We start from the raw sequence: 25,837 nt of genomic DNA on the forward strand, positions 1-25,837 counted from the left end.
CTACCTGAATCTTGGGCGGCCATCATGGAAGGATATTCGGAGCACCGCTGGAGCCAAAGGATGCTCTACCCTGGATGCAAGATCCAACTTATAGTGAGAAATAAATGTATGAGACGAAGCCCATGTAGCTGCTGCACAAATATCATCCAGAGGAATCCTAGCCTTGAAGGCTGCTGAGGTAGATACTGACCGGGTTGAATGGGCATGAACACCCTCCGGTGCGGGCCTTCCTGACGCTTGATAAGCCAATAAAATGCACTGTGAAATCCAGCGGGACAGAGAAACTTTGGAAATTGGCTTGCCCAAATTGAATTTTGCAAAGGAAATAAACAGCTGGTCGGATTGCCTATGACCAGCTGTCCTGTTGAGATAAAATCTTAGTTGCCTGTTAACATCTAGTGAGTGTAGCCTATATTCACCTTTGTTTTCATACTTAGGGAAGAAAACAGGAGGTTAATAGATTGATTGATGTTTGCTTCAGAAGCGATTTTAGGAAGGAAGGACGGGTTGGTCCTGAGGGAGACACGGTCCGGATAAAAACCAAGTAAGGAGGTTTAGCTGATAAAGCTTGAAGTTCAGAAACTCTCTTGGCTGATGTAATGGCTACCAAAAGGCTGTCTTGTAAGACAAGAATTTGAGGTCCACTGTAGCCGCTGGCTCGAAGGGGAGCGGTCAAGGCCTGTAGGACCAGAGAAAGGTCCCAAGGAGGAACTGCTTGCTTAATAGGGGCCTGAGAAGGAAAGTACCTTTAAGAAAGGTTTTGCACAATTTGGCTGACATAAGAGGATTAGACTCTTGACCAATGTGATAGTGAGAAATTGCCGCCAGTTGAACTTTGACTGTGGAACTGCTGGCACCATCATTAAAGAGAGAGGTTAGAAAATCAAGCACTACGGGGAGAGGAACCGTGAAGGGATCTAGGCCTTGCCGCTCCCACACAGAGAAACGTTTCCATTTGCTTGTAAACCTTTCTAGTGGCTGGTTTATGAGCCGCCACCAAAATGGCCTTTACCGGTGAAGAAATACCGGGAGTCCTTATCAAGAGTGGAACTGGAGCAGCCAAGCGGTCAGCTTCAGGTTGTCCAGGTTCGGAGGAGGAATGCAGGATGGATGGGATATCAGATCCGGGATGGGATCTAGAATCCAAGGAGGATTCACCGAGTGAGACCTTAGGAAGGGGAACCAGATCTGTCGAGGCCAGAATGGAGCAATGAGAATCATTCTGCAACCCACCCGAGAGGCTTTCTGAAGAACTTGCAGCATCAGAGGCAAGGGTGGATAGGCATACAGAAGACCGGGTGGCCAAGCATGCACCAGAGCGTCTCTTGGGGTACCTCCGGAGGAGGTATCAGAGCGAAAAACTGTCGTGACTTGGTGTTTGAGGGAGAGGCAAAAGATCGCATGAAGGGGTTCCCCACCGTGCGAATATGCGTTCGCTACTTGACAATTGAGAGACCACTCGTAAGGGGTCAGAATGGTGCGACTGAGCTTGTCCGCTAGGATGTTGGACCGACCCGGAATGTGCGTTGCTATGAGAAAGCGATTGGTGGAGATTGCCCATTCCCAAACTCTCATGGCCTCTCGACAAAGAGGGTAAGACCTTGTTCCCCCTTGCTTGTTGATGTACCAGACAACAGACATATTGTCCGACTGAATCGCAATTGTCCCCAAGGAAGAAAGTCCTGAAGTGCTAGCAACGCTAAGAGCACAGCTCTCATCTCTAGAACATTGATATGCAGTAAGGTCTCTGTATCGTTCCACGTGCCTTGGACTGTCCGCCCCGCAAAGTGCCCCCCCCACCCGAGGCGGGAGGCGTCCGTGGTCACCGTGGCGAGAGGGGGAGAAGCACAAAATGGGCGACCCTCGTGGAGATCCGGGGAGTGGAGCCACCACAAGAGGGACCGCTTGCAAGCCTTGCTGATCGCTATGGGATGATACATGGGGAGAGCAAGGTAAGACCACTGTACTAAGAGCGTCCACTGTAGAATGCGCATATTGAGCCTGGCAAGAGGAAGAAGAGCTATCGACGAAGCCATGGACCCTAGAGCCCTCAGGACCAACTCCGCTGGAACAGAACATGAATGGAGAATGGCCCGCACCTGGAGCTGCAGATTCAGAATCCTGTCCGCAGTAAGGAAGGCTCGTAAACTCCTTGTGTCTAGTCTGGCCCCTATGAAATCTAAGAGCTGAGTGGGTGCCAGGTTGGACTTTTTTGTATTTATTGTGATGCCCAGAAATGGAGCAAGATGGAGAAAGGAGTCTCGCCAGAAGTAGATGCCTTGTTGGGGCGGTAAGGAGCCAGTCGTCCAGGTAGGGAAAGACCTGCACCCCTGAAGCCTCAGGTGGGCCGCTACCACTGCTAGTACTTTGGTAAACACCCTGGGGGCTGTGGTGAGACCAAAGGGAAGGACCCGGAACTGGTAGTGACTGGCTCCCAGCCGGAAGCGGAGAAACCTCCTGAGCGCCTGTCCATTAGGATGTGGTAGTACGCGTCCTTGAGATCTATCGAGCACATCCAGTGGCATTCTCCCAGAAGGGGAGAATAGATTGTAGAGTGACCATTCGAATTTTTCTTTGGGGACTGCCAGATTCAGGAGAGAGAGGTCTAGGATTGGTCTTAGTTCCCCGTCTTTTGGCACTAAAAGAACCTGGAGTAGAACCCTGATCCGATCTGGTCTGGGGAACGGGCTGGATGGCTCTTTTCTCTAGCAGATGGCCAATTTCTGCTAAAGCGGCCTCCTTGACCGGGTGGTACGTCTGGGAGGGACTGCATCTTTGGAAGGTGAAGGAAAGGAATGTGATATCCCTGGATATGATTTGGAGAACCCAGCGGTCCGATGTTATGGACTCCCATGCCGCTAGGTGCCCCGAACGCCCCGACTGCCTCCAGAGTAGAGCAGTCGGGCAGCCTCAGGGTGCTGCGCGGCCGCTCAGAGAAAGGTTCCCTGGACCCGAAGTTTCTGGGAGCCCCTCTGCCTCTAGGGCGGCGTCCTCCTTGTCCTCCTCTGCCACGGAAGGACTGGTTGTCCGAGCAGGCTGGGACTGCTGCGACTTCGAACCACATCTTCTTCTGACCCTTTTGGTTCCTAGAATAGGGCCTCTGGGGTGCAGAGAAGCGGATTCGACGGCAGACAGCGTCTTCCGTCCTTCTCGCTCTGGGTCAACGTCGCGAACGGTCTTGCCAAACAGAGCAGAACCATCAAAGGCGTTAACGACGCCTTGAAGGGCTCAGAGAAATCGCAGTGGCGGAGCCAGGCCTGACGCCTAGTGACCAGTCCTGTCCCGCAGGCTCTAGCGGCGCCCTCCGTAGCATGGGAGAGTAGCCGCATAGAAGTATTCGTGACTGACCTTAGAGTGGCCATTTTGGTGGAGTGCAGAGCTCTGTCCTCCTCCGAAATGGACTCAGGGGGGGATGCAGCGTACTCCTTAATAAGGTCTCGCTGCATCCGAATAACATGTGCCAAATGGTCCCAGGGGCGCACCGAAAAGGTCGCCGAACTGAACATCCGCTTCCCCAAGCGGTCCATCATCCGAGACTCCTTGCTCGGTGGGTGGACTGAGGGACTCTCCTGAGCCAGTTCCTTTTTTGTGGCCGCCGCCATCAACATGGCATCTACAGGAGGCCCCTTACTCCAATGGGTCCTGTCAGAAGGCGGGCTAAGGATTTTGTCAGGTCTTTTGGGAATTGGCTCCACGGTGTCCGGTTCCTTCCACGCCCTGGTGGTAATAAGGTCCACCAGGGGTCGGCAGGGGGACACCCAAGAGGTAGACGGGCCCGCTTCAATGCCTCCAAGAACACGGACTCGTCCGAGGAAGACTTGGGGCAGACCACCCCCTGATACGGAGCATTTCCATGATGTCTCCAAGGAGACATCCTCGGGGTGACCGTGGGAGCCTTCCCTTCCTCCAAGTCCGTGTCTTCAGTGAGAGACTCAGGGAGTCAATGTGCCTCCTTTTTGCGTATGCTTGCGAGGAGCCTCCTCTGGGGGCTGTCAGAGGAGTCCTCGCAGCAGCATTTGCTCCATAGGAGCAACTTGGGGCACAGAAACGGGCTGTCCCAGGGCCGGATGGTGGAAGCCTGGCCCAGTGCAGAGGGAGCGGACGGAGCCGGAAGCAAGTGCCGGGGTCCGGAGACCCTCAACAGAGCCCTCTCCACTACATCAAAAGCCGAAGGGAGCCGACCTCGACCAAAGGATCCGACAATCGGCTCCCTCGGATCCGAAGAGTGGATCGGAGCCGGCGCAGCACCGGATCCGGGGACAGTGCGCCCGACACAGACGGCGCCGGCGAGCACTGATCCCCGGATCCGGCTCGGATCCAGGCTCCGAGATCGGGTCCGACGCACTCGAGGGCATGGTCGGATCCGGTACCAGTACAATCGGATCCGACCTCCCCGGCTCGAAGCTGCTCGGCTCCAGCTGCTCCGAACCCGGAAGCGGGTCGGAGAAGGAGCGATAGGCTTGAAAAAGGGTGTTGAGCTCCCCGAGGGGAGGCAAGAGCACTCCCATCTGCATCTGGGCCTGGATGAACCTTCGCATCATCCGGTCCAGATCAGCATCCGAAAGGCTATGGTAGATCTCGACGAGGCTACCGAGGTAGGCCTGGAATGCCTCCTCGATAGCCTCGCGGAGATCGGGTCTCCTCCTCCTCAGGACCCGTGAGAAGCACACAGGTGACCGGAGCCGAGAAGGAGGAGACCGCTCAACAAGGAGCCGGGAGAAGCCGCTTGGCAGGCGGGCGAAACAGAGGTCTCGGCCGCCGCTTGGTGCTTCTCCCTCCGTCCTTCTTAGCATCCCTCTCCTGTCCTGAAGCGGGAGTTTGAGTCCCAGGAGCAGGAGGGGTGCTACAGGGGAACAGCTGCAGCCAGGAGTCCCGAAGGAGCGGGGTCGGAGCCGAGTCCGGCGGTAAAGACCCGCCAGGACCAGCTTGGACCTCCGCTCCTCAGTGCCCTGGGGTTGAACCCTGCACAAATGGAACAGCCAGATGTGAGGTGCTCAACCCCAAGACACTTAACACACCGAGTGTGGCCATCAGCCGGTGAGAGCTTATGGCCACACTCGGAGCATTTAGAAAAGAATGACTTAGGCTGGTCAGCCATAGTCAAAACATCCCAAAAGTTACAGAAGTAACTTAACAAAAAACTAAAACAAGCACACAGGCCTCACACACACTCTACGTACCAGCGAGGGGAGGGAATAAAAAACACTACTGTAAATTAAATTTAAACTAAAAACAGTCAATACAGAAAGGGAACCTACAACTTTCACACAAAAAAGTTTAAAGAAAGCAAAAAATTTCTATTTTTATACAAGAAAATACCACTTAGCTGAGAGCTAAAGAAACCACATCCAGTTACCAGCGCGGCAAACAAGATCTGAGGTCATGAGGGTAGAGCAGGGCATTATGGGTGAGGGGAGGAGCTGAGAGCTTGGATCCATAGCTGGAAACTATGCCGGTTCGGATCCGATATCGGATCCATAACCCACAGGTTGCAGACAAATGAATATCCTACTTCAGATCTACAATTTAAAGTGGAAAGAGATGATGATGAAATGGGGGGGGGGGCTCAAGTAACAGGGAGACTGGGATTTCGGGAAGCAGACCTTTAAGGAGAACAACAACAATCATACAGACTATTATATTCATAAAGTAGCAGAAGGCCTTATACGAACTAAGCCAACATGGGAATGGAGAAAAGGAGATTCTTCCAATAGGGATGACTGCAATTAGGGATACAGACAATAGGCAAGAGGGGGTGGGAATATGTTGCAGAAAACTGGCAAAGGAACCAAGGTATCAGGAGCAAATAACTAAAGAGGGACAGGTAATAGAATGGAAAGATGCCAAGAACCTATTTGGACTGCAGGCTAGAGATTGCCTTCCATATCAAGGACTGATATCAGAGTATAGGCAAAGAGAAAGAAATAGGGGGGTCCTAAATGAAAGACCACCACTGGTAGAGTTTTTAGTAGACTTTCAAAAACAAGTTACAGTTAAGAAAGGAATAATTAGTAGAGTATATAAAGTATTGCATGATAACTATAAGAATCAATCAAAGTAGTTAAGGAAGGATTGGGAAGATAGACAATTCACAAAGAAACAATGGGGGGTATATGTATGTCTCCCAAATATGCAACAAAATCTAGAAAAATAAGGATCTTTGCTTGGAAGTGTTTATGTAGGTATTATTATACCCCAAGCAGACTTCAAAGAATTTTTCCTTAGTTAAACAGCTGATGTTGAAGGTGTGATGGGTAAGAAAGAAGTAATTGGGAAAATATTTCCTGGGAGTCTAACAAGTTGGCAAGCTTTAAAGATTCCCTGCAGACTGATCTGTCGGAGATGCTGGGTGAGCAAATTGAAGTAACTAGGAAAATTATTTTTTGAGCTGTGATACAGAATCGGAATTGCCTAGACATAATAAGGTCTTTCAGAGTTTAATTATGATGGCTGCCAAAAAAAAAAAAACAATGACTAGAAAATTGAAATCAAAGACTAAACCAACTTAACTAGATGTAGCAAAGATAGTAACAGAGATAAAGCAAATGGAACTGAGATAATTAGAAAAGGGTAGGAACAAATTACATAGGAAAAATGGGAAATGTGGGATCTATACATGCAGAGGAGGAATGAGGTTTAAAAGAAGGTAGGATTTGAATGAGCTATTTAATGGTTGACGGACAATGACTAGATATATTATAAGTGATGTATAATGTTTACAGCTACAGTTGTGTTGGCATGGTTTGGAATGTATAATGATTATGTTGCTATGGTTTATTTTCACCTATATAAATGTAACGTGGCTTATGTCATACATAAGTTAATAAAGATGTTTCTTGTTAGAAAATAGTGCTAATCTACTTCTTATTACATGCACATATCTCTCTGGCCAACACATATCTCTTCATGCATTATCTTCTTTTATACATTCCTCACTAAGTCTTCACTCACAGAACTTCATCTCCATCTCATCTCACACTTATCTATCCTGTTACATATCCTTATTCAAGCCTCTCCCTTCGACTACATAACAGTCTCTCTCTATTTACAGTCTTTCACATTTGTATCAGTCCAACATGTGCATTCAATCATCATTACCCCCTCACTAGTATCTTCAGTACTGTCTTTGTCTAAAAAAATCCTTTAAAGTGTGTGTATTGTATAGTGCAACTGCCAAAACTGTTTGTATTAATTTTGTATAAAAGATTCACTTTAATGTATGTGTACTAGAATGCTATCTATTTTTTATAAAACATTCACTTTTATGTATGTCTACTGCAGAATGCAATTAGTTCATTGTTGTCTCTGTTATAACCTTATAGATGATTTTGTTTTAATAGATGTTTTGCACAATGTCTTAACTTTATAAATATATATATATAACCACGGAGCTTTGAACCTCAGGACTCTGCTGAAAATGGGTTTAATTCCCAGTTGAACTTTCTTGGTAAATAAATAATAAACAGCTAATATGTGAGCATACATATCTGGAGAAAATGTAAGACTACAAAGGGTATACCAATCACTCTTCCTCCTTGCATCGTGAATTCACCTGAAATGACTCAATATGAAAAGGTCACCTCTCTTCTTAGTAATGCTCATAATCACCAGTTTCATAACATAAAATGAGACACCAGGAAGCTATTTTTTCTAATCAAAACAGTCTAGTATTTCCCTTTATTTACATTATTAACTCAGCATTAAAAACTGACTATGTCCATAATATCCTAAAGTAGGCTACTGTAATCTCAATACACAAGGGAAGCCCTTCCAAGGATTCCGTTATTTACAGACCATTCGGCCTCACAATCATATTATACAAACTGAGAATCATCACAGAACTAAATCAGACAAATATGAAAAACTTGTGATTCCTGCTGTGACTCTTTTTGGTTTTGTCAAAGGTAAAGCGAAAATACTCTGCCTGTAAATTCCTTTGAAATCATGACCTCTATTCTGGATAAAGATTTATCTGTTCATACAGCTTAACGTAATTTTACACTATATAGCAATTCAGAATCATATATAAACTCAGAGATGTTTAGGTAAATTAAACTGTGCTAGCTTAGGTCCACAACTGGCTACACTGTTAAGTACAACACGATAAAATTGGACTCCTATCCTACCATTCACTGTTCTGTCTTGGGGCTATTCCATTCTGATATCTTTTTTTTAGATAACAAAAATGACTCCAGTGTATAGCTCGACATACATGAAAATGCAAAATCTGAGAGTATCCTCCTTAACTCTGCAAACACCATCTCCCTTCAAACAGTACCTAAAGTTACATATGAGTGGAGCAGTAGATCTTACCTTGCCTTCAGTGTCAAAAATGCAATATTCTGGCAGTTAGCAACCTCACACAAACTTTACACAGTACTGATGGCCAAAAACTAAACCTTGCCAAAATAACAAAAGACATTTGAGTCCCAGTAGACAATACCCATTTATTTGACCCTCATATAGTTGCTTCTGTGTAAAAAACATGTAGAGTTACCCACTTGATCCTGTGTGATGTTGAGAGTTTTGCCAGGGAAGTAGCTGTTGCCCTGTATATAGCTCTGATCAGACCAATGACTGAATATCCCAGCCTATTCTGTAACTTAGTCACATACCTTCTGATGCATTAGGAGATGGTAGAAAGATTTCTCACAAACAAGAGTGAAGAGCTTCACGGCTTGTCTTACAGCCAAATACTACATTAACTCTCTCACTTCTCTTCATGTTACTGCCTTCTTAAGGGAAACGTATGCCTGACATACAAAACATTAAAGGATCCCTTATTATCTGAAACCCTTTGCTTACAATGCTCCTTTGGTAACCTGAACACAAACAGGCACTTGGTCTTAGTAAAAATAATACTAACTATACCATGAAATGCTACAAATTCATATTTCAAAAACTCCCACCATCTATGGAATAAACTTCTGCTCTCAATTAAACCCAGGCTATCAGTTTCTTTCAAGAAAGAACTGGATAACTACATGATCACCCATAAATTCCAAAAGGAAATGAGGGGCATAAAGGTCAATGATAGCCAGTAGGCCTTGCGCTTGTTCCCCAGACCTATGAACATTTAAGTTTGTGAAGGTCTCATTTTTGTCTCTAGACTTTTGGCTCAAGATCTGCAGTGCTGTTATCTTATCTTACTGAGTACTCTACTAGTAGCATGTCTATCAGCTGTACAAATTTTTGCCCTATATTTTTGGTCTGTTCCTCATAAACTGTTGGTTTCCTAGCAAATGACTGGCAAGTCATTGAGGATGGAAGTCAGAAAATAATGGGAGGCACTTGAGTTTCAGACTTCATGCCTTTCAGAAAATTCATGCTAATGTAAAACCTGTTATTCTATCAATTTCTAAGTTTATAAGACCAATATTTAAAAAATCCCCCTATTTTGGGTCATTGTCCCCCCGTTATTTATGGATTTGTCCAGATTTTTTGCTCTAAGAGGTTGAGAGGTATGACTAGTGGATTTCCATGTGTATGAATGCAAGATATTACTTCCATATAGCATTCATGCATGTTAGCCTTGCGAGTTTACTACAGGTTAAAACTATTACAAGGCAATCACTATTAACATCCAAATTAAAACGAAATATATTAAATATAAAAAGAATACAACAGCTACTGGCTTACTTACCTATCTCTGTTGCTGCCAACCTCTGCAATGCTGTTTGGAGTAGGAATCAGCAGATCCAAAGCAGAAGATTCCAGCTCCTAAAACAAATAAAAGAAGTAAAACTTTTCTCAAATATTTAGCTGACGTTTCTTGGTGAATGTTTTCAGATTACTTAAAAGACCAGGTGTAACAAGCAAATATATTACATTATCAATTTAAAATAATGTGTCTGCTTACTGATTTTTTTTATATTTTTGCCCTTAGCAGCCTAACATCGAGACCCACCCTGGTAGTATACTGACCTATCTGTTCCCCTGCAGTGCCTGAAATTAGTATCCCACAACACATCATGATGAAGTTTCAACTTCCAAAGGAGAATATATTTCCGTAACCCCATACTGTGTGTGTCCAGGCAGTTGGTGTGACACATGCTGGTATCCCATCACATATGGATTTTTTTAAATATCAACCTATCTCCAACCCTCTGCAGGTAGGCAGGCAAGATACAATGTGGATGTATGGAAGCATGCTTCCACATTTATATATACTCTTTGTCTTGTTTTAGCTCAGTCATGGTAATGAATGTTTGCAAACAACATCCAATCTTATGTTTTACTGCTGAAACAATTCTGTGTCAAGATGCAAAGTTGTTTCATTTGTCCCATGTTGACCACCCCAGCAGACAAGGCCCAGTAATCAGCAAGCACAATATGATAATCAACTGCTTAAGAAGCAAAAGCTAGTAGTCTTTAGATATAATAAAAGAGTCTCATATTCAATGATAATTGTGACACAATGGCTGGTGCAAAGCATTCACCACTATTGCAGGCAGTGGTCAGATACAGAAAGCCCAACGCCAATATCCATAGATTTTCTGACCTGTACTGAAAGAGAACAAATATTGTGGGTGTTGTGGCAATAGGGCAGAAAGTTGTCTATGACTAGGAGATTATATTTGTGGAACATGACGATTCTGGAGTGTCTTGGAAATGTTCTCAAGCTATACAAAGGATAATTTTATTTGTGTGTTTATTCATTTATTTGTCTTTGCTGACTGTGAAAGTCCAACTAGGCAAAGCCCATTTTCAGTGGAGGCCCAAGAAGAAAAGTTCCATCATAGTACATTTATATTAACAAGTACATTGCAGACAGTTCTCAGAAAAAACAACAGTTACATTTCTCATGAAAAAAACAAATATAATTACAAGACAAGCATATACTGTAAATTATTTACATCAACAATTATAAGTCTATACAGTTCTTCTAACTAAAATCTTGCAGGAAGAAAATGGATTGATACTGCAGAAGTGAAAACGTAAAGAAGTAGTGTTTTTTACATTTCAGTAAAGAAAGATTTGCAAGGAGTTCAAGATATGTAATGTAGTAACTTATAAAATTATGTAGTATGGGAGATAGCAGTAGTATAAAGGAGGATAGTGGTAACACCATATGACTGAGACAGCATGGTATAGGATCAGTTCTATTTAGGCTGCCTGTTCAAAATTGGTGCATTTAGAAGGTTTACAACTTAGATATACAAGGGATGTGTAAGAGAGTACAAACAGAAAAGGATGAAATTTAAACTTTGCTTGTGCCATTTTAAAGGCATTCTAAAATGAAAGAGGCTGTAATACAACAAAATAACTGAAAATAAGTCAATCTGAACTGGGTTGAGTGGATATATAATTTGTTCAGTACGGGACTGAATGAAAAAAATGAAATGATCTAGTCATCAGGTTTTGTTTATTTTTTTATTAATGTAGTAACAAGAGGAGGAGTTTGCAGGAAAAAAATAATATATGGAGAAGTGTCAACCATGGAGGTTTGAAATCGAATTTCAGCAAAATACTTTCCAAGTACTGTACGACAAGTATGTTTTCATGTTTAGCTGGTTGAGGGTATTAAAGGGAAGTAAGTCTAAATTACCTCTAAAATGTGTAAATATAACAGAATGGCCTCACTCAGACAGATGCCTGGTGTCAGAGCCATGGCCTCAAGCTCAATGACAAAAAGTGCAGTGTCATCCCCTTTTGTAAAAACTCTGTACCCATGAACTACCACATAGGCAGCAATCTACTTAACACCGAATGCGTGATAAGAGACCTTGGGACCCAGGTGGATAGTAGTCTCTCCTTTGATAGTCACATCGCCACAGTAGTCAGGAAGTCCTTCTACATGGCACACCTTATCATAAAAGGGTTCTCATCCATGAAAAAAGAGGTCATTGTTCCCCTCTACTCATCACTCATTAGACCCATTATGGAGTACAATGCCCCTTTTGGAATGTACCTCACAAGACATCTGCAGCAGCTGAAAAGGCCACAGAAGTACCTCACAAAGAGGATTACTGGCATCAAACAAATGCCCTACACTAACCACCTCAAAAGACTCCAGCTTTATTCTGTAGCATATCGCCTACTCCGAGGTGATCTCTGCCTAACATATAAAGCTATGTCAAACCCAGAGCTGTTGGACATGCTACACCTAAAGAAATCCCAATCCCTCCGAGCTACACGCTCTAGGGACCTAAACCTTGTCACCACAATAAATAGGACATGCTGGAGGGATAAAATTCCTGTCCCAGAGACTTCCTATACTCTGGAACAAGCTACCCATCTATGTCAAGCAAAGTTCTTCATTAGCACTCTTCAAGAAAAATCTTGATGAGTGGATGGGAAATAGGAAATACACCCCGGGGATCACTTTTGCATCTCTGCTGGACAGTGGCACAAGAAAATAACTTTCTTGGGTGGCATAAGCTATGGAACCTTGCTGGCTAGGCTTACGTAGGCCCTTGGGCCGATAGCCTAGTACCAACCAATGAACCTATAAAAGGAGGACGGATATAGGTGCCTGAAGAAGAAGACAATAACGAGCTTGGAAATAACAACAGAAATTCTAGCTAGACTAAAGTTACTAATACTGAATTGTCCAGGTTTTCATTTTACCTTTGAGGGGAGAGAAAATAAGACTGCATGCCTAATAATATGTAAATGTTTGCCATGGACATTAAATGAACAAGTTGTTTTAATGCTAATTTGGGATAGACTTTTTATATTTAAGAGGAATGTGGTTACAGGACATGGTAATTGTGAAATGAAAAGCAAATGTAAATGGACAAATGCAATGTAGAAAATTGTAATATGTAAATATTGTTCTAATATCAGTAATAAACATGTTGGTAATAAAAAGGTAAAGAAAGTACAGTAAGACTGTTCATTAATTGACAACTGTAATTAGTCAATACGTTATTTTAATTGAGAGTTTTCTCAATTTTCTTTTTATAATTATCAAAGTTTATTGGTTTATCTTACGTTTAATTTAGTCCTCAAACGATTGTTAAAAGAAAAGTTACACATTTTGTTTTATCTACTGAAATTATTAAATAAAGAAGTGTTTCAAAATAAATAAATAAAATAAGGATCACAGAGACATAGATTTTGACAGCTATGTGGCCTACCTAAATAAAAGATAATACAAAAACGGAGAAAATGGAAACTCTGTTATATGGAAATCAATACTAAGATACAATCTGTTAAAATATTTTTAGTCCCTTTAGTCTTATACATAGGTCAGGCCTATTTTTATCAACCAGAGCTGAAGTTGTGGATAGCAATTAATTAATTTATTTATTTATTTGTTAACTGGGTTAGTCCAACTGAGCTAAAGGCCCATTTTCAATGCAGACTTGAGGAGAAAAGCTCCAAAAAAAAAAAAAAAATAGAAGACATTAACATGCATATATTCAAAAAACAAGAAAATTATATAGTTATATCATATGTTCATAAAGCAGGAAGGGTTACATAGTTATATCGTTGCACATATTTACAATAACAGAAGTTGCATGAGAGGTATATACAAAGATAAATTAAAAATAAAAAATAAAAATGCTGAATGAAACATCATATGAGAGATTAGGGAAAGGCAGAGTAAAAAAGAAAATCGGACTTAAGTTCATGCTAGTAAGTCATAATATTACAGAAAACAGACTCTAGATTGATAGTGAATATAAGGTAGTGTTGCTATTAACAGAGAGTATGAGTAGTAGTGAAAGATTTGGAGTAGAGAGGGGTATGGGGGTTAAGTAGAAGGGAGAAAGATTTTGAGTAGAGAGTGGTAATGGGGGTGGGGGATTAACTAGGGTCCTGGCATGGGCAGGAGCTAGAATTAAGAAGGTAGTTTTTAAGTTCAATTTTGAAGCTGGTTGTACATTTGAAGTTACAAATATTTGGTGGGAGATTGTTCCAGACTTGGGACACTGCATTTATAAAAATGTTTACCAGTGTTTTTGTTGGTTTTATAAATATTAAGCAGGTGTTGATCAGAGCTGTGGAGAGTTCAAGAGGAGGTGTAGAGGGATATGAGAGAAGAGAGAGGTGGACAGGCTAAGGGTTTATTTAGCAGGGTGTGAGTGAACTGCAGCTGGGAAAGAAGAAGTTGCGGGAACTCAAACCAATGAAGTTGCTTTAAAGTGAGGCAGTGATGGGATCTGTATGGCTGACTGCTGGCAAACTGAGCTATGTTGTTATAGGTTTGATCCAGTTTGGTTGTTAAGGTTGGCTGTAGAAATGTGAGCATCAGATAGGCGTACAAAAGACTGGGTAGGAGGAAAGCCTGTGCCAGAGAGGGTTTGGAGATAGAAGCTAGGAATATTTTGTTTCTATAGAGTAGACCCATTTTTTGATTAGTCTTTTTAATACAGTGTTGTATATGGAGGTAAAATTTTAATCAGTTATCAATTATAATACCAAAAAGTTTAGTATGAGAGTCAGCGTTGAGAAGGGTATTGTCATATGATGAGATGGTAAAGGTGATTTTGAGGTGGGAGAGAGATTTAGGGAAGAAAATTATGAGTTTGTTTTTTTTGGGGGGGTTAGGATGAGCTGATTATCAGTTAGCCATTGTTCAATGTTGTAAAATGTGTTTTGAGTGATAGAGTGAAGATTAGAGATGTCGTCTGCATATTGTATCAGGGAGGAGGTGGTGCAGGAAGATTACAGGTTGTTTGTGAAGATGTTGAAGAGAAGAGGTCCCAGAATGGAGCCCTGGGAGACTCCAGTCTGGATGGATAAGAAAGGGGAGCAGATGGAAAGCCATCTGACTGACTGTAGCCTATTGGAAAGTTAGTTTGAGAACCACAGAATGGCAGAGGAGGAGACGTTGAGATCAGCTAGTTTAGTTTGTAGCTCAGAGTGTGAGACAGTGTCAAAAGCTTTTGAGAGGTAGAGAAATAGACATGAGACCAGCAAGTGTTTGTTTCTGGCTCAGCAACACTATGTGTGATAGAGAGAAGGGAAGTGGAAGTGCTATGGTTTGGCCTAAAGGTATGTTGAGTAGGTGTCAGAAGATTTTTGTCTGTTAGATAGTTAAGAAGTTGATTATGTATGCATTTCTCTAGAAGTTTAGAGAGTGGTGAGAGAATGGCTATGGTTCTATAATTTGATGGATCGGTGGAGTTACCTCCTTTGGTAATGGTATGGTGTAAAAAGATTTTCATATATCAGGGACAGTAGACTCTTGGACTGACCCATTTACGAGTATAAAGACAGGGTAGGCTAGTGAGTGAGCTGTGAGTTTAAGAAAGGGGGGAGGGAGGTTATCTGCAGAGGGGAGCATGGTTTTAGTTTAAGTAGAAGAGATATTATGTAGGCAGTGGGGACAGGGTTTAGACAGAAAGTGGTGGTATTAGGAGAGGAGGGTAGAAGATTATAACTTTGGTGTGTGTAAGTTTACAAATAGATTCAGTGAAGTAGCAGTTTCTTGAGGAGAATTATTTGGATAGGGGTTTGGAGTAGTGGGCCTTCTAGGGTGTAGGATCTTGTTAATGGTGCACCAGAATTTTTTAGGGTTGGAGCTCAGGGTGAATTGGGCGTCATGGTAGAACTTTTTCTGTTAATGTGCTTTTTTGTGAGATTTCTGAGCTCTCTATATTTTTGGAGTAAAACGGAAGATTTAGTTTTTAGCCACAGTTTCCAGGTGCTATCCCATTTTTTCATAAGAGTGAGGGTGGCCTTAGAGAGCCAAGGGGTACGGGTTGTTTTAATCCTAACTTTCTGTAGTGGTGCTAGGGTGTTAAGGACATCAAGGAAAATATGGAAAATATGGTTGAATTCCAGAACTGCATCAATGAGAGGAAGGTTTTTGAGTCTGGACCAAAGGATGAGTCTATTACTGAATATTTGGACATCAGAGGAGAGTTTGCGATGGTCTGTGTAAAGGTAAACCTTGAGTATATGTAGGGAGTGCCTTTGTACAAAGATGGGCAGGTGGTCACTTAGGGAGTCAGGAAGTATGCCCAGGTTTGGCATGGGTATGGATTAGAGGTAAGGATCCAATCTAGGGTGGAGCTATTATTGTTGTTTTTATTAAAGCGAGTGGGAGTTGTAATGCATTGGTTGAAGCCATGGAGATTTGATGTTAAGATCAGGAGAGGTGTTGATAATTTTTGCCAATAAATGTTGATGTCTCTAAAGATAATAGTCTCATAAGAGATGTGGAGAGAAATCCATGAAAGGATGGGTTCAAGGATAAGAATATTATTCCCAGTGGAATATAGATGGCTGCAGTAGCAAATTTCTTTTTTGGGTTGAGATGACAGTTTAGTTTAAGTAGCTCGGCTGGGTGGAAGTTGAGAGCAACTTGGAGGGGGGATAAGTTGAATTGCTCAGAGTATAGTATTGCTACTCCTCCCCCTTTTTTGTTGTTTCGATCTAGATGGTAAATGTTGTAGTGGGTGAGTAGGATTTCTGAGTTAGAGATATGTGGTTTTAGCCATGTTTCAGATAGGGTTAGGATATGTGGAGAGTAATGGGTGATCCAAGAGTGTAGCTCTGTAATTTCATCAAGTAGACTTTGTACGTTTATTGAGTAAATAGTGGGATGTTTGGTAGCAGAGGAGGTGGGGGTGATTGGTGACAGGCGAGTGGAAGTTTAATGGTGGGATGAGTGACTGTGGGAGGGCCAGGAGTGGGGGGTGGGAGGGCCAGGAGTGGGGTGGATGTCCCGTAGAAGAGTTGTTAATGGGGTGGGTTTGGAAGGGTAGTTGTAGTAGGTGAGGAATTTGTATTTGAGTTTAGGTGGGGTAGGATGTAGTGAGAATATTTTGAATTTAAAGAGTTGTATACTGGAGATATTTGACAGAGAAGGAGAGACTAAGAAGGGTAGCAGTGTGTCTGTATTAGTTGTGGGAAGACGGAGGGTAGGAGATGGTTGTAGATAATTCACTTGTACATGGTAGGAAGTTAGGAATGAGAAATAGAACAGTAGGGGCTTACGGGGTAGAGTTGAAGCATGACTGGGAAGAGAGGTATGAGGAGAAAGAGGAAGTAAGTATGAAAGAGAGATGGTGTTTGTGTTTGTAGGGTTTTTGTTTTGGGAGGAGGAAAAGGAAGACGAAGAGAGGGAAAAATAGTATGAAGGCGATTAAAAAAAAAGGCAGCTGTGAGATGCTTAAGATAAGTGGGTGGGTAGGTTCATAGGCTGGTACTAGGCTATCGGGCCTAAACAAGCCTAATCATAACAATTCTCTGGCTATTTCCTCCCACACTATTTACTTCCCTGGACCCCTGTCTAGCAAGGCAACTGACGTGATCCCCGGGGTGAATTTCCTTTCTCCCATCCAATCGTCAAGGTTCCTTTTGAAGAGGGCCAAAGAGGTGCTCTGCTTGACATATGTGGGCAGTCTATTCCAGAGTCTGGGGAGTGTCTGGGTCAGGAACCTATCCCTCCAGTATGTTTTGTTTATTGTGATGACAATGTTTAGATCCCTGGAGTGCGTGGCTCTGAGAGATTGGGATTTCTTTAAGTGTATCATGTCCAACAGATCTGGGATTGACATGGCCTTGTATGTTAAGCAGAGATTGCCTCTGAGTAGATGATATGCAACAGAGTATAGCTGGAGTTTTTTAAGGTGGTCAGCGTAGGGCATCTGCTTTAGGCCTGTGATTCTTTTAGTGAGGTATTTCTGTGGCCTTCCAGTTGTTGCAGATGTCTTGAGAGGTACATACCAAATGGGGCGTTGTATTCTATAATGGGTCTAATGAGAGATGAGTACAGTGGAACAATGACCTCCTTTTTTCTGGATGAAAAGCCCTTAGTGATGAGGTGTGCCACATAGAAGGATTTCCTGACTGTTGTGGTGATGTGTTTATCGAAGGTTGAGACCATTTGTCCACCTGTGTCCCTAAGTTTCTTATCACACTTTTGGTGTTTAGTGTACTGCCACCTATGTGGTAATTCACAGGTACATGTTTTTTCCCAAAGGGGATAACTATACATTTCTTGGCATTGAGCATGAGCCCATGGCTCTGGCACCAAGCATCTGTTTCTGTTAGGCCCTTTTGTAGAGTATCCACATAATTTGGGGATTCAATAATGGCTCCCAGTTTGCAGTCATCTGCAAACTTTGTTAGCCAGAGTCCCTTAGAGTTGGCCTGTACTTCAGAGAAGCAGATGCCAAACAAGAGCGGTCCCAGGACTGACCCCTGAGGTACTCCATTTGTCACTTGTCTGGAGCTGGATTTGGAGTCGGCTACGTTTACAATCTGGGTTCTGTCAATAAGCGAGATGGCAACCCATCGAGTGATGTAAGGATTAATGCCCAGCTTAGTAAGTCTATCTATGATTCCAGAGTGGGGGATGGTGTCAAAGGCCTTGACGAGGTCCAGATAGGCTTTGTGGACCGCCTTACCCTCATCCACGGCTCTGGAGACTGATTTGAAGATGGAATAATAATAAAGAGCTGAATGGTTTTATCTGGGAGGGGAAGATGGCAAGAGTCAAGTGGGATAAGCTTATTCTTTCAAAAGAACAGGGCAGATTGGGATTACCCAATTTGAAGGAGTATTTCATAGCAACACAGTTAAGGCTCCTATACATAGTACAAGCAGAAAATCATAATTCCAAGTGGAAAGATATGATAATGAAACATGGGATTAGCTCAAGAAACAAGGAGAGACTGGGATTTTGGATGCAGACATTTAAGGAGAATAACAATAATCATACAGAATATTATATTCATAAAGTAGAAGAAAGTATTATAAGAATTAAGCCAACGTGGATATGAAAAAAGGAGAGTCTGCCAACAGAAATGACTGCAATTAGGGATACAGCCAATAGGCAAGAGGGGGTTGGAATTTATTTGAGAAAACTGGCAACAGAACCAAGGTACTGAGAGCAAATAACTAGAGGGGGAAGGGTAATAGAATGGGAACATGCCAAGAACTTCGAAACATGAAGCAAGTGCTGTAAATGTAAACCAGAACCAGAAAGAAAACAGCACAAAAAGGCCAACCTAACTCCAGCACACAAAGTTTATTTGAATTCAGGAGAGCAAGTAGTAAATAAACATAAATACCCAACAATTCAAGTACATTTTCGTCAGTACAGACTTCATCAGATGCATTAATGTGTATAACCCATGCGGATCAGTTTAAATACCTCTGCTAAGTTCTAAACCACCAATCACCTATCAATTAAACAAGTTGAAAATTGAATTAAAAAATGTAAATAGTCCTAATATTTAAAAATACCTAAAAACAAGATAAATATGAAAAATGTATAAAAATTTGAGTAATACCTCAATTAAACATAATAAATGTACATTACATAAAAATAAATAAAAATGTTAAAAAATCAATGTCAAAGCTGTTTAATCTGAAACCAACAGCACCATTCTAGTGGTCGTGAAATGGTTTGATCCATAAAAGCAATGGTAAAAAATATAGTATAAAATAAATAATAAATAGGGGTGATGAAGAAAAAAAAACACACACTACTTGTATTACAGCCTGGCGGCTCGCAGTTTTAGCACTGGGCCTAGGGAAATAACATCAATTAGGCCAGGGTATTTGTTTGCTTGATCTGTGTGGGTTATACACATTAATGCATCTGATGAAGTCTGCACTGACAAAAACGTACTAGGATTGTTGGCCATTTATGTTTATTTACTACTTGCTCTCCTAATGTCAAATAAACATGCCAAGAACTTATTTGAATTGCAGATTAGAGATTGCCTTCCCTATCAAGGATTGATATAAGAGTAGAGGCAAAGAGAAAGAAATAGGGGGTCCTAAATGAAAGACCAGCATTGGTAGAGTTTTTAGTAGAATCTAGAACAGAAGATGCCATTAAAAAAGGAATAATTAGTACAGCATATAAAATATTGCATGATAACTATAAGAATCAATCAGAGGAGGTCAGAAAGGATTGGGAAGAGATATTGGATAAGCAGTTCACAAAGAAACAATGGTGAGATATATGTATGTCTCCCAGACATGCAATAAAGTCTAGAAGATTTAGAATCTTTGCTTGGAAGTATTTACATAGGTATTTTTATACCCCAAGTAGCCTCCAAAGAATTTTTCCTCAGGTACACAGCAAATGTTGGAGGTGTGATGGTGAAGAAAGAGGTAACTGCAAATATAATTTCTGTTAATGTTATGAGTTGGCAGACTTGAAAGATTCCCTGCAGGCCATTCTGTCAGAAATACTGGGTGAGCAAACTGGAGTAACTAAGGAAATGATTTTCTGAGCTATGATACAGAATTGGAATTGCCTAGACATAGTAAGTCCTTGCTGAGTTTAAATATGATGGCTGCCAAAAAAGCAATTACTAGAAAATGGAAATCAAAGTCTAAAACAACTTTCCTAGGAGTGAAGATAGTAACTGAGATAAAACAATTGGAATTGGGATGTGTAGAAAAGGGAAGGAGCAAATTACATAGGAAAAAAATGGGATTTGTGGGATCAGTACATGCAGAGGAAGAAAGAGGTTGAAAAGAAGGCAGGATTTGAATGAGCTATGTAATGTCTGACTGATGATGACTGTATATATTATAAATGATGTAAAATGTTTGCAGCTACAGTTGTGTCAGCATGGTTTATAATGTATAATATTTGAAACTGTGATTGTGTCGGTATGGTTTATTTTAATTTATATAAATGTAAGATTGCCTATATCATATATAATAAATGTAATAAAGATGTTTAAAAAAACACTATGTGGCTCACCTGATTTCTCCAGTATTTAAGGGAAAAGATGTAAGGGTCCAAATTATGAAATATTTTATCCTGTACCCTCACCTGTAGTATTTGTGAGGATGACCTTAACCGTGTGCAGTGAATTCTTCTGAATTTAGTTCCTTTAGGAATGCTGTTCCAATATCATGAAATAATACTTTCTTAGGTAATAGGCATATTGTACATTGCTATCTTATTGGATTAGATATTAATAGAGAAGTATTGCCTGGTAAGTTGGCCACTTTATGGTAGCATATTAAGTTCCTGTAAAGCATGGATAAATAAAAAGTTGACCATTTTTTTATATTTGCTAAATGTAGTTTTGCTATTTAGAGAGTGTAAATTAAATTAAAAAAAGTAAATAAAAAAGTAACATGAGGTATGTTTTTACATGTGTATGAGTGAGAGGGAGAGAGACAGAAATTCAGTGAGCAAGCAAGAGTAAAAGAGAGTTTCAAAGATGAACTGTTTCCACTGTTGCTCAGCCTGCGGGTACTTAATTACATTGTGTCTGGTAGTTGTACAGGACAGTAGTACCTAGATTGTGTGGTTTCCTTGCACTTGAGGTCTAAAACCAGCATTTTTACATTTAGAAAGTTTTTTGACTGCACTCTTGTGGCAGAAGTGTGCTGTAGAAAACCTATTTGAGTTACCGGCTGCTGGTTAAAAGCTTATTGTGTGATTGGTCTATAGGCATTGCTGTTCTAAAAAAGTTATGTACTCGCCATAATGTTCCATCTGAATTGTCCATTTTCATTTATCTTCAACAAATGGGTTTGGATCTGACCTTCAGATCCAACTTGACCGCTTTTTCCAGCTCGTGGAACACTGAAAGCTCTCAAGCTCCTCCCTAATCCACAATGCATTAGTCCCCTACCAAATGTCATATCTTGTTTGCTGACCTTTCAGACCACATACTGAATAACAGATATCAAGGATATGCGATAACAGTATATGGAGCTCACATGAAGGACACTGGTTCTTTTAGCATCTTGTAATCCTTCCAGAAGTCAAATTGGTAGGGGGGTGTGGAACGTTAAGGTGAGTACTTAAATTTTTTATCTGTTGATGTCATTTTCATTCATTCCTCCACAAATAGGATAGAGTCCCCAGTTACCTAAACCTCAGGAGGACTCCAAGGAAGGATATTCCTGAGCACAGTTGTGCCGAAGGCTGCTCTTCCCCTAGAGACAAGATCCAATCTATAATTAGCAATAAAGGTATGAGAATTAGCCCAAGTTGCAGTTGTACAAATATCGTCTAAGGAAGATCTGGATAAAAATACAGAAGAAAAGCAATTCACTGGGTCCACACCATAAGCTCCATACCTCCACAGGAATAATAGAATCAAAATTCTTATGAAAACACTTTATTCCAAACACAAAGAAAGTTAAGTGCTTTTGTCTCCCTCACCAAAACAGAGACTTCTTCAGAACTAAGTTATTATTCCCATAAGCACCTCTTATATAATAGGTCTCATTTACATTCTAGTTAGACAATTTACAAATTAAAAATTCTGTAATTAAAGTGATCCAAACCGCTCCATAAACTGACAACTTAAAACATTTATGTTAAAATTACAAAATGTTGAAGCTTTAAGAAAAATACTATGTTACATCCAGAGCTTTCTTTTTTAACACTGGAGCCAAAGGAATGTTTTCATTAATACCTGGTGGTGTGTTGGAGCTTAATTTTATTATCCAAAAGAGTTCTCAACTCCAACTGGAGCTTCACCACCCACCTAGGGCATTTAATGGAACTTGTTCTAAGATCCCAAATTTAAATCTAGTGAAGTCCTGACACTGTAAGGAGTGTTTATACAGTGAATTATTCACATTACCCCTTGATATTGCGTACAAATATTCATAGATCCTTGTTCTAAGTTTTCTGTCTGTCTTACCTATATAATAACTGCCACAAGTTTGGCAGATTGAAATGTAAACTATACCCTTGCTGTTACAATTTCCTTTGTGCAAATTAACCTTGTATCCATTTTCCTTTAATACTATATTATTAGATTCAAGAATGTAGGGGTATTGCTTGCATGTCCCACACTTGGTAGCACCTTTATCAAGTAGAGAAATGATTTTGACAGGGTATTCAAATACTGATTTCAAATTCCTCCCCATCTTGTAAACAAAGTTCGGCTCATTCCCTAGAATTTTTAGGACATGAGAATTTCTAGATATAATTTCTCTCACCTTCTTTTCCCTACACCAAATGGTATTACCATACTGTCACTGTGTTGAGAATTGTTCTTTGTCTTGTTTATAATACCACCAAGATTAGTTTCACCTAATAAGGGCTTGAATTTGGTTCTCCCAAAATTTGAGCCCTTATGGGTTCTATTACTTTGTTGGGGTACCCTCCATTTTAAACATGTTTGTAATAATTTCCATCTCTTGGAGGAAACTGTTGGTGTCTGAACACATATGTGCTGCCCTGACAAGTTGCCCCTTAAAAATGTTACGCTTGGTGAATTTAGGGCGACAGCTTTTGTAATCTACATAGTCATTAGAAAATGTGTGTTTCCTGGATATCTTTGAGGTAAAACAACCTGCTGCCTGGTTCTTTGAGATTGCTACATCCAGGTAGTTAATTGCAACACTACCAATGTGATATATATTGCTCTATCTTCTGAATGTTCAGCCTTCTATACTGGCATGACTACCAGACAACTAAATAAGCGGATAAAGGAACACTGTTATACAATTAGAAGTAAGGATGAAAATAATGCCCTATACAGACATTCAGTTTGTTGTGATTTGTTTAAGAAATTTTCTTTTTCTATTATTGAACACATAGACAAGGACTTGAGAGGTGGCAACATGAACAACTTGGTAGAAAGGAGAGAGACTTTGTGGCAATTAAGGTTAGGAGCAGACAGCCCTCCTGGGCTCAATGACACTGTCAACATAAAATGTTTTTTGTGAGAGGAAAACAGTCACATAAAGGTGGATTTGGGACCCCCCCCCCCCTTTGACTGTTTTTTAGCTTCATTTGTTTTAGTTTCCTTTAAGAGTTACATTTTATTGTTTAATTTTATTGAATTGATGTAATTAAAGATCCAGTGGGTGTGTATGTGTGAAGGGTGTATGTATATATACATGGAAGTTTTACTAAGGTTTGTATTTCTGAAACAGTCTGACTGACAAAAGCGTGGATTAAACTGTTTTACGCTCATTTTTTAGTTTGTTCTCTATTGCCTTCAGTGTTTTTTGGTTCTTGGTTTTGTTCTACGAGTGCTGTTTTTCTGGTTGGTCTGAACTTTTTATGTATAACCTTCTTTTCTTATTGCATTATGTCCTCTCTTACCCTTCCTACACTTTTTAGTGGATTTTCTCAATACATTTGTTGGTATTTCTCTTCCTTTTCCCTTACCTTTGAGGTAGTCTCTAAAATTACCATTGCTGGTAACACTTTTGTTCTCCTTTTTTAAACTACCTAAAAGTTTAAGAAAAATAATACTTCATCCTCTTTTTCTGTCTTGTCTTTTACTGTTAGCATCAGTAGATATGTCTGATAAACCTTCAGGTTTTAAAAAAAAAATTACGATCTATGATCATACAATTCCGTTGTCAGATGGACACCAGTTGTGTTTTTATTGCTTAGGCCTGGCCCATTTGAACTCTGCATATGATATATGTAATGTCTTTAATCCAAGGACCCTTTTTGACTGTAAAAATAAACTAATTTTAAGGGGATTGATGCCTTCAACATCTTTTGATATAGCATCTGCAGCTCAAACTCCTAAAAAAGGTGACAAAAAAGAGATCAAAAAGTGTTGTAATACTACTTTTACTGCATTAATGAATACAGAGCTGTACATAATAGTAGAATTATATTTGCTGTTGTAAACTGATCTATTGTATTAATGTTGTAAACTGATTTATTGTAATTCTTGCTTATCTTGTGAAAATTATAAATTTGTCTTGAGCTTTTCTCCTTGGGTCTCCACTGAAAATGGGCCCCTGGCTCAGTTGGACCAAGCCGGTTAACAAATGTCATTAAATAAATAATAAAGAAGTGTCCATCAGACCTTTCAGGTTCTTCTGCTCCAAGCTGTGCTCTGCCTCTGAAAATATCAAAACCGTCAGTTCTGATTCAATCAGATTCAAAGACCAAAACCTCTGATCCAACTACTTTGGATTCAAAATCTGCATTATTTAGTAAGTGTAAATACCAGCTTTTTTAAAGTTTACTTATTGCTATACCAGCTATGAGGGTGGCATGCATACATCTCAGTTGTCCAGAGTTTTGCAGAATTGTTTCTCTTTTGCTGGGGGGGGGGGGGATACACCAGCAGAGTCAAGTTAGGGCATTTTCCAAATTTTTGACATGCTGAGCCCGAAAGGTTCACCATCGCTGCTCTAAACCCAACCCAGTTTGGCTTCATCAAGGGTAGATTCTGCCTGCTCAATCTGGTGGACTTCTTTGAGATGGTCACCAAGGCCATGGATGAGGGTAAGACAGTGCACACTATCTAACTTGACTTGGCTAAGGCATTTGACACAATATCCCCACTTGGGTATTATAGATAACTGCACAAAATTGGGCATCAACCTCTACATCATAAGATGGATAGCCAAATGGCTCACAGAGCGGACACATGCTGTTAGAGTGGGGGAGTCCACATACAGAAAGAGGCCAGTCACCAGTGCAGTACCACAGGGCTCAATGCTGTGCCCCCTCCTATAGGTTCATAGGTGTGTACTAGGCTAATGGCCCTGGAGCCTTTACAAGCCTAGCCCATAGGATTACTCTGGCATTGTGCCACCCAACCTTAGTTCCTAGTGCCTCTGTCGAGTAAAGCCACTGGAGTGATCCCCGGGATCAATTTTCTATTTCCCATCCACTCATTAAGATTTCTCTTGAAGAGGGCCGGTGAGGTGCTCTGCTTGACATGTATGGGAAGTCTATTCCATAGCATGAGCAGACTCTGGGTTATGAACCTGTCCCTCCAGCATGTTCTGTTGATTGTGGTAGTGAGGTTGAGGTCTCTGGAGCGTGTGGGGTGGAGGGATTGTGATTTCTTTAGATGTAACATTTCTAACAGAGCTGGGTCAGACATGGCTTTGTAAGTCCACCAAAGATCGCCTCTAAGTAGATATACTTCTCAATGTCAAAGGCAAGTGTAGATAGCCATTGGCTGACTAAGTTTGCTGATGATTACAAGTTGGGGGCAATCATTACCTC

At 41.2% G+C, this 25,837-nt stretch overlaps 1 protein-coding gene across 1 annotated transcript in view; it reads right to left on the reverse strand.

The window, feature by feature from the left end:
• The window catches only part of LOC122815150 (probable E3 ubiquitin-protein ligase HERC1), a 5,886,073-nt gene that overhangs the window by 235,404 nt on the left and 5,624,832 nt on the right, over positions 1-25,837 (reverse strand). Inside the window, exon 74 of the mRNA XM_044087407.1 lies at positions 9,644-9,720. Coding sequence (XP_043943342.1) covers positions 9,644-9,720 — 77 coding nt within the window. The remainder of the gene's footprint in view (positions 1-9,643; positions 9,721-25,837) is intronic.

The sequence above is a fragment of the Protopterus annectens genome, chromosome 1.part1 (genome assembly GCF_019279795.1).
Source record: "Protopterus annectens isolate FY-2018-M chromosome 1.part1, PAN1.0, whole genome shotgun sequence".
In the NCBI taxonomy this organism is placed as follows: Eukaryota; Metazoa; Chordata; order Ceratodontiformes; family Protopteridae; genus Protopterus; species Protopterus annectens.